At 53.6% G+C, this 18960-nt stretch overlaps 7 protein-coding genes across 7 annotated transcripts; 5 read left to right on the top strand and 2 right to left on the bottom strand.

Annotated features, from left to right (window-relative positions):
* Positions 1 to 447: 447 nt before the first annotated feature.
* Positions 448 to 2450, top strand: GUT1_2 (glycerol kinase; the record flags this gene model as incomplete). Its single annotated transcript, XM_033573228.1, has 4 exons — positions 448 to 581; positions 649 to 1634; positions 1700 to 1866; positions 1959 to 2450. The coding sequence occupies 4 exons, from the start codon at positions 448 to 450 to the stop codon at positions 2448 to 2450; spliced, it is 1779 nt and encodes a 592-aa protein (XP_033423780.1).
* A 327-nt stretch (positions 2451 to 2777) lies between these two features.
* On the bottom strand, positions 2778 to 4503 carry ATNIH1004_008622 (cytochrome P450; the record flags this gene model as incomplete). The annotated part of the gene is made up of 3 exons (XM_033573227.1): positions 2778 to 3642; positions 3720 to 4293; positions 4344 to 4503. 3 exons carry the CDS (start codon positions 4501 to 4503, stop codon positions 2778 to 2780), a joined length of 1599 nt encoding a protein of 532 aa, XP_033423779.1.
* Positions 4504 to 5641: 1138 nt separating this feature from the next.
* ATNIH1004_008621 (mRNA-binding protein NAB2) lies at positions 5642 to 7217 on the top strand (the record flags this gene model as incomplete). The annotated part of the gene is made up of 2 exons (XM_033573226.1): positions 5642 to 6072; positions 6137 to 7217. 2 exons carry the CDS (start codon positions 5642 to 5644, stop codon positions 7215 to 7217), a joined length of 1512 nt encoding a protein of 503 aa, XP_033423778.1.
* Positions 7218 to 7644: 427 nt separating this feature from the next.
* Positions 7645 to 9594, top strand: hem14 (oxygen-dependent protoporphyrinogen oxidase; the record flags this gene model as incomplete). The annotated part of the gene is made up of 3 exons (XM_033573225.1): positions 7645 to 7968; positions 8043 to 8732; positions 8803 to 9594. 3 exons carry the CDS (start codon positions 7645 to 7647, stop codon positions 9592 to 9594), a joined length of 1806 nt encoding a protein of 601 aa, XP_033423777.1.
* Positions 9595 to 9845: 251 nt separating this feature from the next.
* On the bottom strand, positions 9846 to 10768 carry ATNIH1004_008619 (putative RNA binding protein Pym; the record flags this gene model as incomplete). Its single annotated transcript, XM_033573224.1, has 2 exons — positions 9846 to 10076; positions 10145 to 10768. The coding sequence occupies 2 exons, from the start codon at positions 10766 to 10768 to the stop codon at positions 9846 to 9848; spliced, it is 855 nt and encodes a 284-aa protein (XP_033423776.1).
* Positions 10769 to 11010: 242 nt separating this feature from the next.
* On the top strand, positions 11011 to 11543 carry QCR9 (cytochrome b-c1 complex subunit 9; the record flags this gene model as incomplete). Its single annotated transcript, XM_033573223.1, has 5 exons — positions 11011 to 11022; positions 11074 to 11144; positions 11213 to 11278; positions 11343 to 11391; positions 11484 to 11543. 5 exons carry the CDS (start codon positions 11011 to 11013, stop codon positions 11541 to 11543), a joined length of 258 nt encoding a protein of 85 aa, XP_033423775.1.
* Positions 11544 to 12297: 754 nt separating this feature from the next.
* Positions 12298 to 18870, top strand: ATNIH1004_008617 (putative ubiquitin-protein ligase E3 component (UBR1); the record flags this gene model as incomplete). The annotated part of the gene is made up of 2 exons (XM_033573222.1): positions 12298 to 18521; positions 18603 to 18870. 2 exons carry the CDS (start codon positions 12298 to 12300, stop codon positions 18868 to 18870), a joined length of 6492 nt encoding a protein of 2163 aa, XP_033423774.1.
* Between the last annotated feature and the right edge of the window lie 90 nt (positions 18871 to 18960).

The following is an 18960-nucleotide window of genomic DNA, read 5'->3' as shown; positions in this document are numbered from 1 at the left end:
CTCAGGAGATACTTGCATATGTGCCCATCCGGAATTGGAATCGGGGTATGATTTGGTCTTGTAGCAAACATCCTCGTCTCTGCGAATGAACGCGTGCTTAGGCCTTGGTCCGGCTCAGCCACTCGACCCCGTCTTTTGTTAGTATTGGATCCCATGCTCGCGCTGAGGCCTCTTGTCTTGTCTGGTCTGATCCTAGCTAGGCAGCTCCCCCGCATATTATGTAGTCCCAGACCACAAGTCCGTCACACGAAAAACGGCTGCTCTATAAAGATCGGAGATGACGACTTTCTCTCCACCATGTTTCCTCGGGTCGTTCCTGGTAGTTATATCTGACGGAATACTGCCTCTGCGTGTGCTTTCCACGCCTTTGCCTACGTCTAGTTGAGATAAAAGAAAGAAAAGGTTATCAAGGCACGGCGGTCTGTGAGTCTCAGGTAAGCAAGCATCATGCAACCGTCGGAGATGTTTGTTGGTGCGATAGACCAGGGTACAACGAGCACCAGATTTCTCATCTTCAATCGTGATGGTGAACCGGTGGCTTCACATCAGGTAGAATTCACTCAGATCTATCCCAACTCCGGGTTTGTTACCCTTGATGTTCCTTCCCCCTTACGTACTCTTGCACGGTCGGACTGACACTTTGCGTAGATGGCACGAGCATGACCCGCTAGAGCTCGTGTCGTCCGTCGATACGTGCATCGAAGGAGCCGTCCAACAATTTGAATCTCAGGGATACTCGCGACATAGCATCCAGGGAATCGGAATTACGAACCAACGGGAGACCACCGTGGTTTGGGAGTATGAGACTGGGGAGCCACTGTGCAATGCTATTGTGTGGACTGATACACGCTCCCAGGACATCGTCAATGAGTTGAAAGGAAGACCAGGGGCGTTGCAGCTGCAACAACTATGTGGCCTTCCCCTCTCGACCTACTCATCTTCCACAAAGCTTCTCTGGATGCTGGCAAATGTTCCTGCGGTAAAGGATGCCTTTGATAGAGGCACTCTGGCATTTGGGACCGTCGACGCATGGCTAGTCTACCGGTTGAACGGAGGCCAGCAAGCCAACGTGTTTGTGTCAGACCCGACCAACGCATCCCGGACAATGTTCATGAACTTAGAGACCCTCCAGTACGACAACACCCTGCTGGACTTCTTTGGCATCCGTGGCAGGATCCATCTTCCCACAATTGTCCCGTCGTCTGATAAAGATGTCTACGGGGCCTTGTCTTACGGGGCTCTGGCAGGAGTTCCGATTATGGGCTGTCTCGGCGATCAGTCTTCCGCGCTGGTCGGTCAGAAAGGATTCTCCCCAGGACTGGCGAAGAACACCTACGGAACCGGGTGTTTTCTTCTTTACAATGTCGGTGATAAGCCTGTCATTTCAAAACATGGTCTCCTGGCCACTGTTGCCTACCATTTCGATGGAAAGCCAGTCTACGCTCTAGAGGGCAGCATCGCTGTGGGGGGCTCCGGGGTCAAATTTCTCCAGAACAACTTGGAATTCTTCAAGGAACCCAAAGAGGTGAACGATCTAGCTCTGACGGTTGAGGACAATGGAGGCTGTGTGTTTGTCACAGCATTCAGTGGGCTCTTTGCACCGTACTGGATCGACGACGCAAAGGGAACCATATGTGAGACACCTACCACCCTCCTCCCAATACCCCTACGTTGACCCTTGTCTAATCTACCCCCGTAGTTGGAATCACGCAGTACACCCAGAAGGGTCATATCGCCCGAGCCACAATGGAAGCCACCTGTTTCCAGACCAAGGCCATCCTAGATGCCATGGAGAAAGACAGTGGACACGCACTGTCCGAACTAGCCGTAGACGGAGGGATGAGTAACTCCGACCTTGCCATGCAGGTACGAACGGCTTTTAATCCTGCAGGATTTACCTTCCCCCTCTCCATAAAATCCAATCCTTATGGCACAGCTAACCCGTCTCCCGCATTTAGATCCAGGCCGATCTCATATCAATCCCTGTTTATCGACCCAAAATGCGAGAAACGACGGCCCTCGGGGCTGCCATTGCGGCAGGATTGGCTGTTGGGCTCTGGCGAAATTTTGCCGAGTTACGAGACATCAACCGTGCTGGAGGAACTGTCTTTGAACCGCAGGTGAGTCAAGAGGAAAGTGCCAAATCGTTTGCTCTCTGGGAAAAGGCCGTGAATATGGGCAAAGGTTGGGTAGGAGACAAGGGACAACAGCCACCACCGGCGACGATGACGCAGAAGCTCAAGGAGTCCCCTGAGGCTATGAAAACTGCAGTGAAGAGTAACTTGACGAAAGTCAATGGGGAAACTATTACCCCCGTTAAGACACCTTTTGTCAATATATCGAGTGACCTAGATGAGGCCGATGAGGAAGATCTATGTCTGGAGTTGCGGAGGGTGGAAATCTTACAGAAGCTGAAGAAGCTGAGAAAGCCGAGGGCCTCGTCTCTGTAGAATTCACTTGCTTTTTTTTTTTTTTTTTTTTTTTTTTTTTTTTTTTTAAAGAGTGGGAGGGTTGCAGTATATACTTTTGTTGATTGATGATATATCATCCGATGGTGGTGACATGATACTATGATGGCGTATATTTTTTGCTTCAGTACGTTGAAATTCCATAGAAGATGCTAGGTGGCATGTAATACGAACTGATATTCTTCATTGCATCCTGTATACAGCTAATAGTAACCCACATCTCAATTAACACTACTCCCTGCAGATATATATCCACATTTACATATACGTCCACCACTGCAACCCTCCAGACACCATAAATTCATTCACTCACTCTTGTCCTCTGGCAAAAACACAATTCATTTCAGATCCCGGGCTGAGAGTGACCTCGAATTGAAGCACGGGATCCTCCACGCACCCCTTGCCGGTGGCGGGAAATGCTTGGATTTTCTCAAAGACCTGTAGAAGCCGGACTATAGTATAGCCCATTTCAATGATGGCGAATTGCTGACCAATGCAAATCCTTGGTCCACCATTGAATGGAAGGAAATGCCAAGGCTTAGGTTGCCAGCCGGACAGCCAGCGCTCAGGAAGCCATTTCTGTGGGTCGAAGTAGTTGGGTGATACCGGTGGATCGTAGTTCTCTGCGTTACGTTGCATGATCATGGTAGAATAGATGATTCGCGTGTTCGCGCGGACACCTACCGGGGAGAGGCCGTCTGGTCCGCCACCACGAGGTAGAGTAGTATCGCGCAGGGCGTGCCGGGTGTTGAAGGGAACGACCGGATATAGTCGCATCGTCTCATTAAGCACCGCGTTGAGATGTTTCATCTCTTTCAGGTCGGCATAGCTTGGCTTTAGACCATTGGGACCCAGCCCCAGCCGGCAGTTGATCTCACTACGGAGTTTGGCGACGACGTGTGGATTGCGGGAGAGTTCAAAGACACAAAAGGCTAGTGTTACAGCTGTTGTGTCTCGCCCGGCCAGCAAGATCGCCACGAGTTGATCCCGAAGGACGCGTGGGTCCCTTGTGAAACGAGCCAGTGCTTCCAAGAAGGTCTCCCTCCTGGACAGCTTCCGGTCTAGCTCTGCTGCGGATAGCGATAGCACATGGTTGATATACGGTTGTAAAAAGTCGTCCATCACCTTCAGATCGCGTCGGAATTGTTTCCGGGACAGAAGAAAATTGAATATACTGCGATGGGGTTTCCAGTCTGCCTGTTAGTGATACGGGCTTGGTAAGCTCATACGACACAAGTGGAAGACACTCACCCAAGTCGGAATATCTCGGCCTGACGGCTTTGAACACGTCTGAAAGCTTCTGCAAACAAGGTCTCTGGGTTTTGGAGACTATCTGTGCCTTGGCCCAAGAGATAGTCCGTTGCTGTATCGAGAGTATAGCGGAAAAATAGAGGGCCAACATCGACTATCTTGCTATGACTAGACGAGCCTTGACCTTCCAACAGTGGAATTAGATCCTGTACGTGTTTCTCAAAAATCTCGGTGTCCACAATTCGCTCTCGAATGAACATCGGCCGAATCAGATGACGTGAACGAGACCACAGTTCTCCGTCTGTGACGAAGATACTGTCACCTAGAAATTCTTTCCACTCTTGATGGAAGTCCTCCCCCTTTCCGTAGTCTGCAAACTGGCCTGTAAGAAGCGCTTTAATGTTTTCAGGGTCTGCAGTGAAGATCACTCGGGACGAGATGCCTGCATCGATCTCGGAGGTTTGGAGGCATTCAACTTGCCGTGCTCCCTTGGCTTTCCGGAACGCTTGTTCCCAAAATTCAAGGTCCTTATTGGCCTTATGAGCCACTGTAGACTGGTAAATAAAATCAATTGCTAGACCAATTTTTCAGTAACAGTCCTTTTGAGATTCAACAACTACATACCGTAAGGGAGACGGATAGGGACCTTTGCAGCCCTACTCCCTAACCGCGCAATCTGGTTTGACACTTGGATTTTGCGAATCAAGCAACTCAGTAAAAACCCACCAAGGAGGACAACGTATGCCTGCCAAGACAGTATCTGGGTGATGAGTCCGTCAATCATCCTGCCGGGCTGCTTCACTTAATGAATCCCTACAGTTTAGAATACAAAGTAGCACAAAATATGCTTAAAACAGTTGCTCTTGAGAAGATAAATTCAGAGCCTCAGTGACTGCTGTGATCAACAGTCTCCAGTGACAAAGATGATACATCTCACAGTGAAGCAGCAATAAATATTTGGGCACTGTTAGCTTCTTTGTGTGCAATCCCTGCACAAGCTAGTAAAGCCGGACCGATCAACCGCTCGGTTGTATGCCCCTTTGAGGAATGCTTGCGAGCCCCCGCGTAGTACCATTGCCTATCTGCAGATTGTGATGTGAATATGAGTTCCAACATTGTGCCATGGCCCTGCTAGCTTTTGAGACCCTTGAGGGTTGCAGATGCCAGTTGTTATAGAGACAATATATTTCGGTCCTCAGTTACGTCAGTAGAGCCTCTATGCATTTTGACGCATAAATTTTATAAAGATCTTTTATTCCCTGTACAAAATACCATTAGTCCTTTGGAGAAGCATGAAGAATAGGTATTTCGAGATGATCTTGTTCAGTTCAAGTAGTACCTCTACAGTTCCCCACTCCCAATCGTGATCTTTGGAAGGGGGGATCCATCTCCCGGAATGTCCATAGAAATTGGAGGAGTATTATTAGCTCCATATAAACCTATGTACACTCTGTACACTATTATTGAGGAAGAGACAGCCGTGAGAGAGAATTGCCATGTGCTCTACGTGAGAAGGTTCGAAGACGACCAAGTATAGACATGTTTGCACCATTTGTATGTATATTTGTGACTAAGCGATCACGCCACGCACCAGCCACAGGTCAACACGTGACACATCGGCTAGAAGAATCGCCTTGGCGCCTTTCATCATCGAGCAAAGTTCCTTGCAAGCTTCCAATAGAGAAAAACAGCAACCGGCTAGTGGTTTAGCCTGGACTCCTTTGCCGACCAGCTCATTTCTCTTCTAATCTCTCCCGAGCCCTTGCTACGAGTATCCTGGCGAATCTACTAGCTAGTTTGTTTTGAAGTCGCCTGCCGAGCGGGTGGCGCGGCAACCAGGAACTGGCGGTTGTCCTCGATTCTTTTCACTCACGATTTACATTATCTCCTGGAGTCAATTCTGACACTTGTTGTATCCCATCATGGCGACAATGGTGGCGGCTGGCTCTCCACTAGCGGAGGCTTTGGCGATTGCGATTCAGCCGAAGTTGATCGAGATGGGCTGGAGCTCCGATAGTGGGGATGATTCAGCGTTGATCGAATACGTGATTCTAATGCTGATCAACGGCAAGACCCAAGAGCAAATCGCGGGCGAACTTTCGAACGATCTTCTGGGCCTCGGAGAGGGTGATACGCAAGCTCTTGATTTCTCTAGATGGCTCTTTGAGCAAGTTGAGACTCTCAACCAACAGCTGAATGGCGGTGGTGCGCCGACAACATATGAGGCTGGCCCCGTGCAAGCTATTCCATCCTTCACCGATCAAGAGACGGCGACTCCTCAGCAGGCGATTGCAGAAGACAGTGGAATGGACGCTGATGTGAGCATGGGCAATGGTGGTGTGAATGATGTGATGTAAGTTCTTCTGTTCAGTCGGAACCATGGGACTAGTAACTTGAGCTAACGGAGAGGATAATAGACCGACAGGTCCTAAAGCAATGCGGAACGCTCGTCAGGGAGGGAGGGGCCGAATGCTCAACCAGATCAACAGAGCGATGGATCGTGGTGATGGTGCTCTACATCGCATTCGTGGCCAGTCCGGCAGTGGAGCTGGAAGAATCAACTCCCATAGCAGAGATCATACGAAGGGGCGCTTCCATCAGAACGGTGGCGGCAGGATGGGAGGCGGACGCCAGGTGGGTGGAATGGGCATGGCTCCCAACCCGATGGCAGGCGCAGGAAACATGATGAACAACATGAGCCCGAATGATCAGATGCACCTCATGTCTCTTCTCGAGGAACAAGCTAGGATGATGGCACAGTTCATGCCCGGATTCGTCTCTCCAGCAATTAACCCGGCTTTTCAATCAAATACCCCTCAGCAAGGCCGTTCGTTGTTTGACCGGGTCGAACGTCAACAAGACCGCCGGCACCAGGGTTCCTTTGGTAATCGGGGGAATAAGAATGTGGATGTCGAAATGGATACGAAACCCGACCAGACGCAGGAGGGAGAGCAGGATGAAAGCAACACCAACGCCGTATGTCACTTCAACCTCCGATGCACTCGGAAGGATTGCCCTTTTGCACACCAGTCCCCAGCAGCCCCCGAAGGCACGCCCGTGGATGTCTCGGATCCCTGCTCATATGGCGCCGCTTGCAAGAACCGAAAATGCACCGGCCGTCATCCCTCGCCGGCCGTGAAGTCCGCACACCAAGCCGAGGAGCTGTGCAAGTTCTTCCCTCATTGTGCGAACCCCCATTGCCACTTCAAGCACCCTTCCATGCCACTGTGCCGCAATGGAGCCGACTGCTCTGTATCTGGCTGCAAATTCACGCATTTGCAAACCCCGTGCAAGTTTAAGCCCTGTCTCAACCCCAGCTGTCCATACAAGCATGAGGAGGGCCAACGAGGAGCGTTCCCTGATAAGGTATGGACGCCCGGCGAGGACAAGTCCCATGTCAGTGAGAGGAAGTTTGTGGCCGATGAAAACGCTACTGAGGAGCTGATCAAGCCCGAAACTGCTGGGGATGGCTTGGAGAGCCACGAGATTGTGACATGATCTCGGGTACCCTCATGTGGCATCCTTCTTGATGATTGTCGATTACCAATTCCCCAATGTGCTTTAATTGTCCTGTACTATCTCGTGTGCGCGATTGTTGGGTGACTGGTGGCAAGGGCGTTTAATTTGATTTGACGTATACGGACTATGGGATAAATGACAGACCGAAACTCGTGCTGGCTTGTAAATAGATTTGGATATTATGAATCTCGTTTCTATTAGATTGTTTCTATTCGAATGGCAGACTTCTATAGCCCTTTGTAGTCAATCTGTAGCTCAGTAAATCCGTCGTATTGCCAGCCGTATGGTGTCGGTAATTTTACACCGCTCACCTGATATTATCCAGCATCAAGTGGATTGCATTGGGTTACCTCAGATCTTTGCATTTGATTCCCCTTCCCCCCTCCTTATTCCTTCAGTCGCTGATATGCGGCTGCCATGTACCCCTAGCCGTGCACTAAACCGAGTGCGAACACCATTGGCGTTCGCCCGCAGTGGGCAGAGACACTTTCTCCATTCCTCGACGTATGATGCCGCGGTGATTGGGGGTGGCATCACGGGCCTCACTACGGCCTACCGACTTTCGAAAGACCCCAACTGTTCTCGGGTCACTCTGTACGAAAAGTCGGATGATGTAGGGGGCTGTCTACAGTCAGAGACGATCCCCGTCGATGGTGGACATGTGGTGTTTGAATACGGTCCGCGGACCTTGAGGACGACAGTGCCGAATTGCCTCCCGATGGTCGACTTGGTATGACACACCTAGAAGATTCCCAGAAAGACTGGTGAATTGGAAAAAGCTAACGATTCCCTGTCCTCCCGAAGCTGGTCGATCTAGACGTACTGGACGATGTTGTTGCTACAAGCAGGACTGCCCCCGCCTCCCTTAATCGTTACATATACTATCCCGACCATCTTGTTCGCGTGCCGGCGCCCAACCCTAAAAACGGCATTTTCGGAAACCTCAGGGAGCTGGCCTATACTTTGTTTAGAGAGCCAGCGTTCAAGGGCCTTGTTCCGAGCGTATTCGTTGAACCAAGCATCCCAGCGCCGCAGCCCAAGAAAGCAGACGAGTCTGTCGCGGACTTCATCTCGCGCCGATTCGCACCAGAAGTGGCTGATAATTTAGCCTCGAGCGTCTTCCACGGAATTTACGCTGGCGATATCGATCGCTTGAGTGCGCAGACACTCTTGGGCACCTACCGGGATTTTGAATACCACAAGGATGGAGTGGGCGTGATAGTCCGTGCTATGGAGTCTAGCAGGACAAAGATTAGACATATGTCTATGGATGATATATTGGCTGTGGAAGTGGCTCTCCAGGACAAGCCGAGCTCATACTTGAATGATTTACAGCAACTGGTCCGTGGTGCCTCTGTTTTAACTTTTAGGAACGGCTTAGGCCAGCTCTCCGATGCCTTGGTTACCGCGTTGACCAGGTCCAACAAGGTTGACATTTTGACGGGCACGGAAGTCAAGGCGATGCACCAGAATGCCCAGACGTCGGACATCACGGTGAGTGGCGAATGATGAGAACTCTCTCTCTTGATCTTGTATGCGTGCAGTCATACCTAACACCGATCAGATCTCTCCTGGACATGGTCCATCGACAGTTCACAATCGTGTGATCTCCACCATCCCGCCTCCTCATCTCGCACGCGCACTACGCCAGACCACGGGAAAGGACCAGGTGCTATCCCAGAGTACCATCCGAAGTCTTGAGGAGCACAACTATGCAGTGACGGTCATGGCCGTCAATCTCTACTACGAAAGAAAGGATCTGCTCCCCGTGCAAGGTTTCGGCTACCTTATCCCACGGTCGATCCCCTATGAACAGAACCCCGAGAGGGCATTGGGGGTGATATTTGGATCCGAGACGAGTATTGGCCAAGATACCGCCCCCGGCACCAAGCTCACGGTGATGATGGGTGGGCATTGGTGGGACGACTGGATAGAATCGGACTACCCGGATCATGACACCGCGGTCCAGATGGCCCGTCAACTGCTTCACAGACACCTCGGGATCACCGATACCCCCGCCGTAGCACGAAGTCGCCTGCAGCGGGATGCTATCCCCCAATATACCGTCGGCCACCTGTCCCGCATGGAGGAGCTCTCCCGATCGACGCGACACGAATTCAAGAACCGGCTAAGCCTTGCCGGAAACTGGTATAATGGCGTGGGCGTGGTCGATTGCATTCGTCAGGCGTATCTTACAGCCTCATGGGGAGTCGGTGCGCAGCGGAGGGTCGAGGGCGACGCCAACCGTCCTTGGGGGAAATTTGACTACGAAAATTCATCCTTGGAAGGTGGCATCGTCACATCTTCTTCTCGACTCGCTAGACCCTACGTGTCCAAGTATCGAAGTACATTCTGAACACCAGCACTAATCCATCCATCCAGAGTCTACCGAAAAGATGTAGGTATAAAAATTAGAATATATTGACATGTTATGGTATGGTCGGGACCTGACTCCGGCGACCCCCATAGTCCATACCCATCTGGTGTCCTGTAATTTTTAAATTATGGAAAATTAAAACCTCCAACTCCAACTAGCAGGCCGAAGAAATGAAGTCAACAAACGCCAAGGGAACCTTCTCACCGTGCGGCCTAGCTCGGAAGGCATCATCAACGCCAGAGGGTGAGAGGGGATTCCTGCGCTCGTAAGATGGCAGGAATCGCCGTTTGATAATGGATATCGACAATCTCAGACGCTTCTTGTAGGTTTACGCGGCTGATCTGTCTGCCATGGTAATCAATCTGATGGGGCGAACAGCCGCATCGAACAGCCTCCCCATTGTCAGGTTTCACAGCGAATGTCGATGGACAACGGCGGGAGGAGTCATCCCCAAATGCATACTGGATAGCCGTCCGTTGAGTAGGTATATAAGTCCGGGTCGGTGATTAGCCAAGTCCCTTATTCAGACGTTCTCATTGCCCTGATCCTTTTTGTCACCGTTCACGTCAAATCCTAAAGCATCCAGCTGACGGATTAATTCCTGGATCTTGATCACTTTCTCCAGTTGCTCTGGCAGCAACGCTTCGCCTTGGTTTTTCTTGTCTCTTAGATCGCGTGCCTGTCTCAGCTTCTTTTTGAGGTTGCGTGCCTTCTTTTCTTTCTCTGCTTCAGGGTCCACGGGTTCTGCAGCCCCTGCGACATTCTTATCCGACGAATCCCGCCAGTTTTCCATTTCCTTCACGTTCTTCGTGTCGATCGACTGGGATCCCTCTTGATCCGCCTTTGCCTTCTTTCTTGCTTCTCGACGTTTCGCATTCTTATTGCTGGCAGTACTGGCAGGTTTGGAGCTGGCATCGTCCTGGTTCAACCCTTCCGCACCCGGGACCCCGGCCTTCCCGCGATTCTTCCATGCCTCGGCCGCACGGTTCTTGTAGAGTTCCACGTCCTCTGGAGGACGGTATCCGGGGCGCACGCGAATCTCACGACGTTTAGAACCATCCGCACGGACAGAAGAAGGGATGTATCGCTCCCCGGTCGCGGCATCGACGGTGATTCCAGACGAAGAAACCTGGCCAGGATTCGAGGACGCCATGAGAAAGGGATCGTCGTGTTATATTTCGAGGATAAAAGTCCAGGTAGATCAATAAATGAAGGAAAAGTGCGTTTTTTTTTTGCTGTAGGCGGCGTTCGGGGCGGGCCAATCAGCGTTCCGATGATTCCCGGCCGAACTCGACTTTCAAACTTCAACTTCGTCTTTCGTCTTCACTTCTCGCACTCGTCCCCAGTTTGTTGTTTGTTCCCCGCCCTTCATCACTTGAACTCTTCTCGATCACAATGGCCGGCGCTGTAAGTGTTTCGGATGGATTTCCTTCGCAGTGCGTCAATGGCTAACTACAGAGTGTCTCCGAATCAGATCGCTTCCGCCATCTACCAGCATGTCTCCCTCCCATGTTCTCCCTGAGTCTTCCGTGGATGGTCAGGATGAAGAGTGATATGGCCAGTATTGCTAATCTGGACTTTTTCTACCGATCTATAGGGGCGTGATCCGCAGGAACGCCGTTTTCCTGACCACCATCTTCGCCAGTGCCTTTGCTTTCGAAATGTGCGTGTGGAGACCCTGTGAACTCCGGCTTTCTACGGTCGCTGACGATAATTCCCGCAAATAGTGCCTTCGATTCTGCTTCCAACAAGGTCTGGGACTCGTTGAACCGCGGTGTATGTGACCCATGAACGATTCTCCTCGGTGTTGGATATGATGAGGACCCGCTTTGGCTAACCTATTGCTTCTTCTTATTTTCTATTGACAGCGGCAATGGAAGGATATCAAGCACCGGTACATCGTTAAGGAGGAGGAGGATGACGACTAGGTCATGGACCATTGAGGAACGATAGATTCAGGAGGGTGAACCTCATGTTGTTATACTACTTTCTATACTACTGTTGTATACCGAGTCTGGGGAATTGGTCCTCCCGAGTGTGTCTGTATGAAATAGATTTTACAATTTGCACTATACCAATCCATGAGCTGTATGGAGTATACCTGGTAGAAAGATATAGAGCCTGGCCTTCCGAACACACGCCAAGACAGTCGTCATCCCCCCCAACACCACCAGCGTTGTTCTTCACCATCGGTCTTTTTGCCTCCCCACTCACTCTCTTCGGTACATTGCGTCTTCAGAGGTGTGTCAGACCCAGTGAAGAAGACCTGAGTTCCGATCAGTGTATGATCCGAGGCCGGGTTTATGGTTATTGGTGCGTTGGCGTTTATCCGGGCCAATCCCCCCACAGTGACATCGATTCCTAGTAAATTATTCCTCTCGATCACTAAGCATCGACTGATTGACTGATACTTCGATCGATTTTTCCCCCCTCCACGTCCTTCGATTAGGATTCTTTCCTACGCACCAGAGGTGATTATCGTCTATCTACTACCACGACGATTTCTAAGTACTCGAAACCCTTTCGTCCATCTTGGATTTCTTCCCCACCCCCAATTCGCTACGTAACCGGTTCCCGCCACATCAAGCTCACTCCCCCCCATCTTTCGTCGACAAGCGGCCATCGGCCTTCGAACCTCTAGACAGCCGTATGGGTGTCGTCTGGTCCCGCGAACAACGGTAAATGATGCTCACGGAATGTGAGAGAATTCTTGGTCAAGGCCTCTTGCGGCTTCCCGCCCAACATAAATACCGCTATGGGCCCCAGGCAGAACGGGATCTGCTGGAGCTTCTCTTCCGGTCCCTGACCGGCCACAACGAGGATCGTCTCCACCAGTTATTCCCCGATGGGTTGCCGACCGGTGTCTGGAAGCTGGCAGAGGCACAGGGGGCCAAAGAAGGTGCCGAATACACGGAAGCCGCGCGAGGGAAGCGATGTGGTCATATCTTCCGCGCCGGCGAGGCGACCTATCGATGTATCACCTGTGCGGCGGACGACACGTGCGTCCTCTGTAGTCGGTGTTTCGATTCGTCGGATCATACCGGCCATCAGTATCAGATCTCGCTCTCGTCCGGGAACTGCGGCTGCTGCGATTGCGGGGACGAAGAAGCTTGGCGACTGCCGTTGTTCTGTGCCATCCATACAGACAGTGGAGATACCAAGGGGAAGACACGGGTACAGCCACAGCTGCCGCGAGACTGGGTCGATAGTATCCGGCTCACCATTGCGCGCACCCTCGACTACTTCTGCGATGTCATTTCATGTTCCCCCGAGCAGCTACGGTTGCCCAAGACCGAGGATGGGATCCGACATGATGAGGAGGCGTCTCGCCTGCGGTCGGGGTGGTATGGCGAGGGGGATCAGGCAGATGAAGAGCCGGAGTTCGCGCTCGCGCTGTGGAACGACGAGAAACATACAATCCGAGATGTCGCCCACCAGGTGAGTCGCGCGTGTCGGGAACGGGACCGGTTTGGCAATGACCGCGCACATGAAACGCACGACATTGGGAGGAGTGTGGTCAAATATTCCAAGGACCTTCAGAGATTGTTGGCCGTGTCGAAAATCATCGAGCAGATCAAGGTCACCGTGACCATCCGGTCAGCCCGCGACACCTTCCGCGAGCAGATGTGCGGGACCATCATCGAGTGGCTCTCCGATATTGCGGGCTGCAGCGTCCTTAACGACAGCGAAATCTTGCGCCATACGATTTGTGAGGAGTTGTTGGGTGCCTGGCAGCGAGGGAGTGGCGCATATAACGCAGATATCGGTCTCAAGGGCATCGACGACCACCAGCGAACGGAGAATGTGCCATTCCGCACCGTTATGCTCACTGTCTCGCCCCAGGGCCAAGTGGTATTGGCTGCAGACGAGGATGACGATGAGGACGAGGACGAGGACGAGGAAGCAGAGAATGACGAGGCGCAAGGTGCCAACGAGGCAGAGGACGGCGAGGACGATGACGTCTTTGTTGAGCATGACGATGTGGACGATGAGGATGACGAGATGGAAATCGAGCTCAATCGGCTGCGTGAGGAAGTCGATGAGGATGAAGATATGCTGATGGGCAATGCGGACGACGCTATTGATATGGCCCAGCACATTCTAGGCCTGGGCCAACGGACACCGGTTGCTGATGACGAGCAGTCACCGCCGCCACCTCCACCGCCACAAGCCGAGGTGAACAGTCAGTCGTCTCACCCGGCCGCCTCGCAAGACTCTGGTTCCGGTGACAGTCATGACGATGGGGCCATGTCCTACATCCCCATCCCCAAAACGCCGTCCGCGGCGGTCAGGCCTTCCCCTGCTAAAACCCCGAGTCATTGGCAGGTCCGGCCGTCGGTTCCCCTGAGGGGGGAGACGGTTCCCCCGTACGAGGACTTATGGCGGCGCACACGCCTGGACTGGATGATTCTGTTCGACCTCCGACTCTGGAAGAAGACGCGGACGGACCTTCGTGACCTCTATATAGGCACCGTGGTCAACGTACCACAGTTCAAGCGAATCATGGGTCTGCGACTATCCGCATTATACACTGCCCTGGCGCAGCTGTACCTGATTGCCGACCGGGAACCGGATCACTCAATTGTCAATCTATCGCTGCAACTGCTCACGACGCCTTCGATCACGGAGGAGATTGTCCTGCGAGGGAACTTTTTGACCAAGGTCATGGCCATCCTGTATACCTTCCTGACCACCAGGCAGGTTGGGGAGCCGTACGAGGTCAACCCCAACGCGACGCTCGCGTTTGATGCGGGGTCCGTGACAAACCGGCGCCTGTACCATTTTTTCCTTGACCTGCGGTATCTCCTGCAGTCCGAGTACGTGCAGGTTCGCGTGAGGACCGAGGACCAGTATCTCAGTCAATTCCTAGATCTGGTCAAGCTTTCGCAAGGCATCTGCCCCAATGTGCGTGCGGTCGGAGAGCACGTCGAATACGAGACCGATGCGTGGATCAGCGCTTCGATTCTCATGCGAGAGATCAACCGACTTTGCCGGCAGTTCTGCGAAGCCTTCCGCAGCCCGGAAGTGGACGGGGGCGCCAACCTGTTGCGAGCGTTAAAGGTGGCCACGATCGCTGCTGTGGTCCACTCCACGGGCACTGAGCGTCAGCGATTCGATCAGGCCGAGATCAAGGAGTACGTCGGATTCAAGTCTCTGCCACACTTTGATTTCGAGATCGATCGGCAGGGCCCGATTCCCCGGTACCGTGTGGTGGATTTCGTAGTCGAACGAGGCTCCATAAGCTTCCATCATGCCTTGCATTATACGCTCTCATGGCTGCTTGAATGCGGCCGCCGCATGAGCAGCGCTCTCATGCAGGATGCCTTGCTGGAAGCGGCGACGATTGCCAACGACAACTACATCCACGACAGCGCCCTCAGCCCGGAGGATTTGCTGCTGTCGATGTTCGACTATCCGCTGCGGGTGTGTGCCTGGTTGGCGCAGATGAAGGCCGGCATGTGGGTGCGCAATGGCTTGAGTCTGCGACATCAGATGTCGCAGTACCGGGGCGTCTCGTCTCGCGACTTTGCCTACTACCGCGACATATTCCTGCTGCAAACCGCGCTGGTGACGTGCGACCCCAGCCGGGTGCTCGCGTCCATCGCGGACCGGTTCGGCATGGTGGACTGGATGACGCGAAACTACATCCCACGCTCCGGCTACGAGGACAGCCAGATCGTCGACGTGGCTGAGGAGTTTGTCCACCTGCTGGTCATCTTGCTGACCGATCGCAACTCCCTCACAGCTATCGACGACAGCGACACCGCGATGCACCACAACATCCAGCGGGATATCGCCCACGTACTGTGTTTCAAGCCTCTCTCATTCTCGGATCTATCCACGCGTCTCAGCGACAAGCTGCTGGACTCAGACATGTTCCAGAGCGTGCTGGAAGAGGTCGCCTCCTTCCGTCCGCCGGAAGGGCTGAACGATACGGGCACCTTCGAGCTCAAGGCCGAGTACATCGACCTGATCGACCCCTACAGCGCCCACTACACAAAGAACCAGCGCGACGAGGCAGAGAATATCTACAAGGAATGGATGGCGAAGAAGACCGGCAAGAAGGCCTCGGACGTGGTGTTCGAGCCCAAATTGCGGCCCATCACCTCGGGGGCCTTCTCGGATCTGCCGCGCTTCACGAGGACCCTGCTCTTTGCCCAGCTCGTCCATCATTGTCTGGACTACGTGATGTCCTCCAAGGACCGCACGCCCAACATCCCATCCACGCGGGTGGAAACCTTTCTGCAGGTGGTTCTGCATCTTGTTCTGGCGGCCACCCTGGAGGACAACACCGAGGATGAGATGTCCGACGATGCGTCCTCATTTGTCACCCATGCGTTGACCAAGGCCCGGTCCACCCAGGCAGGCAACCTGAGCATCATCGGGCTCCTAGAGAAAATCTCAGTCATGAGCGAGTTCTCCGCCTGTGGTCCGAAGATCCGTCACATCCTAAAGCGGCTCTGGCAAACACGGCCACAGGCTTATGCATCGGCCACTGCGTCGCTCAAGTTCCCGTTTGATCGGATCGAGACGAATTCCCCCGCCATCGACACCGACAGTGAGAAGGAGATCAAGAAGAAACAGGCGCTGGAGCGGCAGGCGCGCGTGATGGCGCAGTTCCAGGAGCAGCAGCAGAACTTCTTGAACAGCCAAGGCGCCATCGACTGGGGCGAGGAGGACTTCAGCGATCTGGAGTCGGAAACTGAAGCGGCCGCCCCGGAGGCCAAACTCTGGAAGTATCCCAGTGGCACCTGCATCCTCTGCCAGGAGGAGACCAATGACTCGCGGTTGTACGGCACGTTTGCCCTAATTCAGGACAGCAGCATCCTGCGGCAGACGGACATCCGCGATCCCGACTGGATCCGGGAGGTACTGAATACGCCGTCCAGCTTGGACCGGTCCGCTGAGAGGATTCGGCCCTTTGGCGTCGCCGGGGAGAACCGCACGACGGTCCGGCGACTGGATTCGACGGGCGGGGAGGTCATCAGCGAGAAGATCGGCCTCAGCAAGGGCTTCAACGCAAAGAACACTCTCCGCGGGCCCGTCACCACGGGCTGTGGGCACATCATGCATTACTCGTGCTTCGAGGTATACTACACGGCCACGCAGCGTCGCCATACGCAGCAGATCGCGCGCAACCATCCTGAGTGCCTGCAGCTGAAGGAGTTTGTCTGCCCCCTGTGCAAGGCCCTGGGCAATGCGTTCCTCCCCATCACCTGGAAAGGCAAGGAAGAGACCTCCTATCCCGGTCCTCTCCACCCGTCGGTCTCCTTCGACGAGTTCATCGGCGACGGCATGCGGATGGCTTTCTTGCAGCCCCGAAACTACGTATTTCTCATGGAGAGTAATGTGGCACCGCCGCAGCAGCAACTGCAGACGTATCAAGAGTTATTTGTCGACTACCTCTCCAAGGCCTTGGTGCCGCCACTGGCCACCAAGGTTGATCAACTGATGGCCTCCTCCCCGTCCTCCTCCCCGTCCTCCCCCCTGGCGTCGACCGCACATTATATCCCGCCGGCGCGAATGCCGATGCCGGGACTTTTCCCGTCGCAGGACGACGTTCCGACCACCAGTGCCCTGCAGCATGTTGCGACCCCAGGGGACAGCCCCATTTCGGAGCTACTCCAGATCTACAAGCGACTCAAGAAGACCCTACGGTTGAACCATATCTACTCCACGTTCAGCCATCCTCCAGACACCATCAACACGGACGATCTCTTGCACACGGATTCGCTGTTCCAGACCTTTGGCTTCAGCATTGCGGCGGCCGAGATCGCGCAGCGAGGCGTGGAGTCAGAACCCGGGGCAAACCTTCTGGACAAAATCCCGCAACTGACGCTGACTCATCTTCGTGTCCTCGCGGAGACGGCGCTGTCGTATGCGGCCGTTGGGTGCTTGCATGACCGTCGCAGCGGCGCCCCCAGCCGGTCGGTGGAGGAATTCCAGGAAATGCATCGACAGAAGATCTGCCAGTTGTTCGTCGGCCACCCGTTCCTGCAGGGGACGTCGCTGGTGGACGACGTGCGGGAGATCGAACCACTGCTGGGCCGGGACCCGTTTACATTCCTGGCCGAATGCTCGCTGTGCCTGCTGCCCGTACTCGACGTCGACATCCGCCATTTGATCCAACTATGCTACGTGGCCGAGATCGTCAAGGTGGTAGTGACGTACGCCCTATGGCCGCTAGGGTTGAAGGAGGAACTAGCCCAGCACAGGGATTGCCTGACGGTGGACCCAGTGCTGTTGGAGGCGCGGGCGTACGACACGACGTGGCATTTCTTCACCACAATCGTGGCGGAGCTCAAATCCAACTCGGTGGGACGCGCCGAAGGGTCGTCCTTCCCCGCGGAGAGCGGCTACGTCAAGGATGGCGAGGAAGCGGCAACGCCCGAGGTGGTGCTGGCAGTACGGCGTCTGGTGTCGCGATACGCGCTGGTCTTCCTGCGCAAGGCAGTGATCCTGCTGCACGTCCAGTCTGGCGTGGAGTTCCCGACCACGGGCTTCGGGGATCTAGAGACGGACGAGCTGGACCGCCTGACGCGCCTCCTGCAGCTGCCGTCGCTGGATGAGATCTTCGCAGCGGTGCAGCCGGCGCGCACGAGTGGACAGCCGTTGGACGCAGTGATATCAGGCTGGATATTCCACTGGAACGCCTCGCGGTCGGGAGTGCGCATCGGTGACCACAAGCTGTGGCCCAGTCTGGCACATCCGGCCATCTTCGAGCTGGTGGGATTGCCCAAGTACTACGACCGGTTGATCGAAGAGGCGAACCGTCGACGATGTCCCAATTCCAAGAAGGAACTGACAGACCCGAGCATTTGTCTGTTCTGCGGCGACATTTTCTGCTCTCAGGCCGTGTGTTGTATGGAGAATAAGCTGGGGGGGTGTAACCAGCATCTGCAAAAGTATGTCTTCTTCCTTTTTCACATTTTTTTTGCCTTTTTTTTTTTCTTTAGTTTTCTTTGTATATTTGCTAATAAATGCAGATGTGGAAAGAATATTGGCCTGTTCATCAATATCCGGAAATGCACTGTGCTGTACCTGCACCATCAGAATGGATCGTGGCACTATGCACCGTATCTCGACCGACACGGCGAAGTCGACCCAGGACTGCGACGCAATCGCCAGTTGATCCTGAACCAGAAACGATACGATCGACTGCTACGCGACGTGTGGCTGTCGCATGGCGTTCCAGCGACCATCAGTCGAAAGCTAGAGGCGGACATCAACAACGGGGGATGGGAGACGATCTAAGTTGTCTAATGGAGATGATCTAATGATGGAAAAGTGGATGGGGATAGAATGATTCTTTTGTTATTTTTTTTTTTTTTTTTTTTTAATTAT

Source organism: Aspergillus tanneri (assembly GCF_003426965.1).
Source record: "Aspergillus tanneri strain NIH1004 chromosome Unknown AapTan_6_pilon_pilon_pilon, whole genome shotgun sequence".
Taxonomy (NCBI): Eukaryota; Fungi; Ascomycota; class Eurotiomycetes; order Eurotiales; family Aspergillaceae; genus Aspergillus; species Aspergillus tanneri.
Note: the sequence above shows the minus strand (reverse complement) of the source record. Positions and strands in the feature narration are given on the sequence as shown.